The sequence below is a fragment of the Branchiostoma lanceolatum genome, chromosome 1 (genome assembly GCF_035083965.1).
Source record: "Branchiostoma lanceolatum isolate klBraLanc5 chromosome 1, klBraLanc5.hap2, whole genome shotgun sequence".
NCBI classification, from domain to species: Eukaryota; Metazoa; Chordata; class Leptocardii; order Amphioxiformes; family Branchiostomatidae; genus Branchiostoma; species Branchiostoma lanceolatum.
Window position 1 is genome coordinate 29,710,885 of NC_089722.1, and position 7,604 is coordinate 29,718,488.

At 39.5% G+C, this 7,604-nt stretch overlaps 1 protein-coding gene across 1 annotated transcript; it reads right to left on the reverse strand.

Annotated features, from left to right (window-relative positions):
• Positions 1-3,339: 3,339 nt before the first annotated feature.
• LOC136447703 (uncharacterized) lies at positions 3,340-7,380 on the reverse strand. The gene is made up of 2 exons (XM_066446748.1): positions 7,065-7,380; positions 3,340-6,196 (listed from the first exon to the last, which is right to left on the reverse strand). The coding sequence occupies exons 1-2, from the start codon at positions 7,215-7,217 to the stop codon at positions 5,411-5,413; spliced, it is 939 nt and encodes a 312-aa protein (XP_066302845.1). The 5' UTR covers positions 7,218-7,380; the 3' UTR covers positions 3,340-5,410.
• Between the last annotated feature and the right edge of the window lie 224 nt (positions 7,381-7,604).

A 7,604-nucleotide genomic window follows, 5' to 3' on the forward strand; every position in this document is an offset into this window, starting at 1 on the left:
GACAACTGAGAAGAAAGGATCCTGTGGGAAGAAGGTAGTAATAATAAAAATGCTAAGAAGTAACTCTTGGCAATCAGTGTGGTTTTACTTTGATGGACATGTTCACCCAGCTATGAATCCTGTCAGCTTTACAAAGTAGAGTGGATTCACTCCTCAAGCTAACCGAATCCAGCCAGCTTTGATACAACCATCTTTAATCATAGTTATTCCCCACTGCCTGTTCAAGATGCCCAATAACACTGTTATATAACCTCCATTCATAATCACCTGGGTTACATAAATCCACCACTTGAAAAACAATGGGTTTGATAGATCTCTAGTGCAGCACCCCCCAGGTATGCACAGTTTAGACATACAGGAGTGCATTATACTGGGGATGTTTGGTTGGAGATTTGTTTGGACCTATCTTTTCAGGGTGGCAGAATTATGTACCCTGGTGGAATTATGTTAGTAGATGTTATATCTACATTGTATATGTTTCCAAAATTATCAGCCTTACAACTGTTTACCACTTGGTTTAACCTCTTATTCACTGTATTGATGGCAAAGATGGTAGCGTCTTTGCCCACTGAAATATCATAGTAAACTGATCTGAAGTGACTAGCTCTGGAAGATCAGTCTGATTCTACTTAGATTAACATGACGGGATGTTCACCCAGCTGTGACATAGTGTTCTGATGGGTGCTATTCTTATGAAGTCCGGTGCAAGCCCGGTTAACTGTAAGTGGAGGGATAATGAGAATGGACGTAAGTGCACAGTGTTAATGGGATCTAGAGGAATATGGTCAGCATGACAATGAGCAAACTGACATACAGTTGATTATATTCTAGGGCCTAGGAAGAAAAAGGTTTACAGAAAGGAAAGAGGGTGTTTAGAGTTTCTGTTGGGCACACACATTTGTGCAAATTAAAGTGCATTTCTGACAGAAAATCCGTTTTGTTAGCAGTGTCACAATGATGATCTTGCTGTGGAGAGGTCTCAAAAACTGCAAACATAAAACCACTGCAAATATTTCCAGACTTACAGAAGCCTGTTAGAGATTGCAGTGTGGAATTTTACAGGTTGTAGGAACACAAACAATTGGTCAGTGGAATAAGTGTCTTACCGGCCATGTTGATTAGTGGTTGAATATACAAACCGAATTGAATTTTGTGGTTGAATATACAAACCAAACTGAATTTTGTACAAATTTATCAGATATTGTAAGGCCACATTCCAGGTTGCTGGTATAAAAAGAAGGAAACTTTGTAATTGATTTTGATAATAAATAAATATCATGTCTCTTAAGTTTATGATTAACTCGTATTAAGGAACTCAGTCTGACCAATGAAGTATTAAGAATGTATTATATATTGTGTTATCAGCCATGAAACCTAATCTTTGTGATGTAGTTGTAATGTTATACCACATGACATGATGTACAAGATTTTAATAAACCCTTTACATTGCACCAAGTGGTGGAAATTTAATGCACAATCTAAACGTGAGCCTTTTGTTAACATTTCAATTGTGTATGTGTACTATTATTATCTTTTTATCAATTTATATGAAGAAGGAAGCCTATCAAGGTGAACTTCTCTACGTACCACCACTGATAATGTAGAAGGAAATGAGAGTGACAGAAAAATATATTTGCAATGAGATTGTAGTAGATTAACGAATGCGTTTAGGCCAGCCTAAGTATAGTTTACATCAAAGAAATAGTGCAGCAGATATTTAAATACGTGTGTTGGAAGTTTTTTTATTATTATCAGATTCAATTGAAAGTATGTTTGTATAGACCAATGCTGAAGGTGGTGGCAGTGGATTATAGTGTCTTAACTTGTACTTTAAGGTTTCCGCAAGGAAAACACGAAAACAAGCAAGACAGTGAATAGTAAGGGTCAATTCAAATACATGTATTACCCTTATACAATAAGAGGAATTAGACTGATACAACAAGAATGTGGAAGCTTGCGGAGCTTTCGATTACCATCTTGCGCCTACCCGTTTTTTCTTGAAACAACCCAGTCTTGAATACTATTGAATAAAAGTGTATGCATTCCTTCTGTGACCCGTGTATATGTTCTAGATGTCAGCAAACTGCCAGGCATGTGCAATTTTCATTATGCTTTCGTGTACATGTACTTGAACCTGACTTTCAAATTGCTTTGCAAATTTCAAGGGAAGGATCAAAGTTTCAAGATGTATCTAATTACGGGGTGTTTATACTGAAAAGAAGTGCTATTAGCATGGTAAAAGTTTGTAATTATAGATGCAGGTAATGATAGCATGGTATTGTACAGTGTTTAATTATATACATGTGCACAATATAATTATATGCAGAAGGATTGGAGACTATAGTTAGGCCACAGGAAGTTAGTTCTATGGATGACATGCTCTGCAGACTACAAATATAATGCGAAAGTACGGCAGAAAAACGAGATGACAGAATTTTAAGATAGAGGCCACATATGTAAGATGAATTGAGAAAAAAAACATAGTATCACATCCGACAAGTCTTTTTATTCCTTTATCTAAGAAGCGCACAAAATTAAACCAAGTTGGTAACTACACTCCATGTTACCACACTAGTGGATCCTACAAATACACTCAAGACTAAATACATTTCATTTCTTTGGGTTTTGTCACGTTGACAATCTCTGGTGGGAACACATGTTGTTGTTTTTTTAAGTTGGAAAATCAAAGTGCGTGCCGTTCTAGCCTGTTATCTACTTGCTGTGGTAATCATAGGCGTGATTATATACTTTTACACTATCCTTGTGTAGAAATATGGATTTATAATGAATTTTGCTGACCTATATGTGTGAAGATAATGATTCTCATTATGTGACGCAGTAGGGGCTCGCTACATCTGGAAGGAAAATGTGTGACGGGTCATTCAGGGTAATATGGACCACCAGCGCATGGCCTAAATGTCCATTCCAATTTCACAGAATTCATACTTGGAATACAGACAAGTTTTACAAAATTCGCTACTAAGCAACATTACTTCTACGAAATTCATTATAGGATCCAACACTAAGAAACATACCAAGTTTACGGAATTCATACAATCCTTACTATCAGTAAAACCCCTATGAATTCCGTAGAATTGCTATGTTTCTTAATACTGGTTCGTATCAATTCCGTAAAATTCGTTTGTATTCCACAAAACTCGAATGAATTCCATACAATTCCTATAAATATTTTTTACCCCTATTGTTACACCAAAGGATTACACATATGCTGAACAATACATATACAGGATGTGCTGTACATTTCTAAAAAGGTATACTCTAACACAGGCTGTGAACAATGGACTGAGCAGAAGAGACAGGTGCCTAGGCAAACCACTGTTGAGTTGACCAAAGTTTTATTCACTTACTGCACATAATCCTATGTCATTGACACCACAATTTCACAAATCAATTAATCACACACACAATGTTTGCAGCAAACAGATAAATATCAAGAAAGATTTCTTATTGCACAACTCTTACTGATAACTCAGGAGAACCAGATTCAAGAAAAGGACAAAACGGGAATACTTTTACAGGTAATTGCACTTAACTTATGGTGCAAAGCAAATTGTCAGAATGTGAATCTTAAAACTAAATTCTGAATACACAAAGTCATTTTTAGAGTATCAGATGTACATATGCTTTCAGGACTAAGGGTGGGTACCGGTACAGAAAACCCAGGTCTGGTCCAGATCCAGAGGATCAGGTCCATGCAGGTCCGTACCTGAACCTGGACCTGACTACTGTAGAAGGGTAGGACTATGTGAGAGCTGGAAATAATGTTGAAATTGTCTATTGGAATGGTCTTAGTTTCTTCCAATGCACATACAACTAAGATGCTAAAATGTGTATGACATTTGTGTGACTGTTTGTTTTAGTTTGCGGCAAGATCTTAGATTCTACCGCAATAACACTCTATTTAACGCAATCATTTGTGTTCATTTTCTAATTGGTCCAACAACCGGTCCACTATTTTTTCCGGACCGGTCCAGCAAGAAATACCGGTTTTGTACCGGTACACGGTACCGGTACCCACCCCTATTCAGGACTGCGGTTTACATGTTATGTATCTTTTTTTTCAAGCCTAGAAAAAGTGATATTCTTCTAGATAGAACATCTAGCACATCAACCAAAAGACATCGACCATCAAAGTAGTATGTACTAAATACACTTACAGAAACAACATAGGCTTTTAAACTTGACAGTCTACAACAAAGTCGTCTTGGGTTAATGAACTTCAAAACAACAGATAAATGCAGATACTTTAAAACAAAGACTGATAAATGGTTGAATTGTAAAATACATCTATCATATATCACTCCTCATATAAAGCAACCCAAAGCGTCTTCTTACAATTTGTCTATCTATGTCATAAACCTTCACTCAGGAAAATGATTCACTTTAGAACCAAGAACTGCATGAACGACGCTTTCTTCCTTGTATGTTCCAATGAAATAACACTACATGGAAAGAAACAAGTAAATAGGCTGATAATCTATAACGTTAGCAACTAGCACTATCGGCACCTACATACTAAATATGACGGCATGCTACATGACATCGCAATAACAAAATATGATACGTACGTAGTACATTAAAGTTACTGCAGTGGTACCTTATTATAACTTTACTGCCTTTTACTGAAGATAAAAGTCTGAAAACATTTCACAACACAATTTTTACAAACATGTCGAAGTTATAGAGATCAGTACATCAAGGACAATGGATATATCTTGGTTACATATGATGAATATACAACTGGCACATATATGTATGCCGCATATGACTCAAACGTGACTCAATGTACGTAGTAGTGTTGTGACATTCATTATTGAGGCGGCTCTAACCTCGTTCTTCTGAGAGGGCACACAGTATATGTAAAATCACGCGTTGCAGATATTACATTCAATTTTATCATTGAAGTATGTGGGAGAACGTGACGTTTGGAAGTATCACGTTAATGGAAAGCGAGATTTAGATGCCTAAGTTTCAGACCACTTTGTGGTGGAAGGTGACTTCTCAGCATTTAATAGATTCTCAACGCCATCTGGCAAATGGGTTGTGACTTGTGACAGTTTTAAGAGACGGAAATAACCAAGAAAAGGCACTCTAACATGCCAGAGCATAAGTCACCAATCTATGTAGGTATTTTAACGTTATGGCTACACAGCTATCATTTGTGTAGACTTACGCCATAGACTGGTCGAATTTGATATTGTACAGGGTTCGCATGCTGGTGATCGGTGGATTGAGGGGGGAAAGTATAAGCCTCTGTGACATCAGAGAGGGAGGCATTGTGTATCTTATTTGTAACTATAAGCATTTCGCGAGTGGAAGCGATCGGGCTGAGCAACTTTTAAACTTTTAGGTTAGCCATGTATTACCGCCCGGCAGCACTATTGCCGAGCTAGAAGCTTTTTGAAATAGGTGTGATATTTGCATCTACATCGTTATGTACTGCCACAGAGTTAGTGCAACTATAGACATCTCTCAGAGACGTACTGTTGGTGATCCTACTGGTCTCGCCGAAAGGTTTGAGGAGGGCGTCTGGTTGTATCTCATTGATCTGTACGTCAGCTTCGTTCTGTGGCTCTACCTGGTCAGAGTCAACCGAATCACTTAAGTGAATAGTCGGGACCATAGAGACGATTGAGTTGGCTCTCACGTGAAGGCTTCGCCTAGTGGGGACTGAGGTGAAATGTAGTTTATTTCTCTGCACGACCTGATTCGTTGCGATGCCGGTAGGTTTTATGATCGGCAGCATTGGATACGACTGTGCGGGGTTTGTGAAGCCAGGCTCCGCTTTAGTTCGGTGCACCCCCTTCCCGTGGATCTCCAGAGTGTTCCTGTACCGGACGAGCCAGCAGCGGGTGTTGGTTGTCTTCTGGAGGGTTACGGACTTGTTCTTGAAGCCGACCAGGCGGAGGAAGGCGCTGCGGAACTGTGTGGAGAAGAGCGTGTAGATGATGGGGTTGAGCGTGGAGTTGAGATACAACATGACGCGCAGGAACACCACCAGGATCAGGACGTCGTGCTGCCCGAAGGCGGCGATGTCTTCGCGAGGAGCGAGGATGAGCCAGAGCTGGACCACTCGGGATGGGAGGAGGGAGACAAAGAACACCACGACTACCGTCGCCATCATGTACACCACCCGGCGGCGCGACCGCTGGCGCTCAACAAGGCTGTCACTGGCCTGCGGAACATACAATAGAATTATTCTTATTAATAAGATTAAAGACACATACATACAAAACAACAAACAGAAACAAGATGGTAACGCACTTAAGTTGATATAGCTTATATAAGCGCTATATATGTAGAACTTATATAAGCACAAAGACTTTAATTCACCTGCGCAGAATTGCGCATTCTACCCTAAACAGAAAGAAGAGCTGTTAGAGTATTTTGTGTATCCAATTTTCTACACACCACACAACATTCTTTGTAGGCCACTTCAGCTTCATAAGCACTCAAAGCATATAAGCTGCTTTCAACTGTCTGGTCGTGGATAGGTGTTGATGATAACATCAATGCTTCTTGGTATGTCATTTTGTCGCTGGATGTGCCAAAACCGTCTCTTTGGAAAAATGAGAAAACGGTTAGTCTCATCTTGGTCATTGCTTATGACTGGCAGAAATGGGAATTCTTCAATCTCCAAGCAGATGTAAGGATGGGCTGGGTCTCAGTGTTGTACGCATGTTTTTGCAACACTTGGTGACTTTTGATTTTCTGGTACAAAACTATCTAGACTCCTTTTCAGGCCGTATGGTGAGCCATTCTACCTTTTTTTCTGCCTCCGGCACGTGTTAAAATTTTGTTGTTATCAATGTTTTGTGAATTACTTTTACTACGTGCAATTAACAGAATGAAATAAAATAAAACATAATGTAATGAAATAAGATTAGATATAATACGATGAGATAAAACGAAACGAAAAAACACAGAATATAATAGAAATTGATAAAATAAAATAAAATCATCGCCATTAACTCCTAAATGAAACACTGCGACTAAGCCGGATCCACACATCTGCTTGGAGACAATACATTTGCTACATGTACCTCCTCGGAGTTCAGTCGGCAGGTCCCCATCATTTTCCGCCCAATGAGCGAGTACAGCACGCAGAGGAGGACGATGGGCACGACGAAGAACAGGACGGTGTTGGTCAGGACGTACGCAGTCTTCCACGCCTCGTCAATCTTCGTGTCGCACATGGTGATGGCAGTGTCGTTATGGTAGAACCTGGGGCAAAGAAATCAGAATATAATGTTTGAAACGTAAGGTGAAACAAGAACGTAACAGTTCTACCGGCACCTTCGTGTCGCACATGGTGATGGCAGTGTCGTTATGGTAGAACCTGGGGCAAAGAAATCAGAATATAATGTTTGAAACGTAAGGTGAAACAAGAACGTAACAGTTCTACCGGCACCTTCGTGTCGCACATGGTGATGGCAGTGTCGTTATGGTAGAACCTGGGGCAAAGAAATCAGGAAATAATTTTTGAGACGTAAGGTGAAACAAGAACGTAACAGTTCTACCGGCACCTTCGTGTCGCACATGGTGATGGCAGTGTCGTTATGGTAGAACCTGGGGCAAAGAAA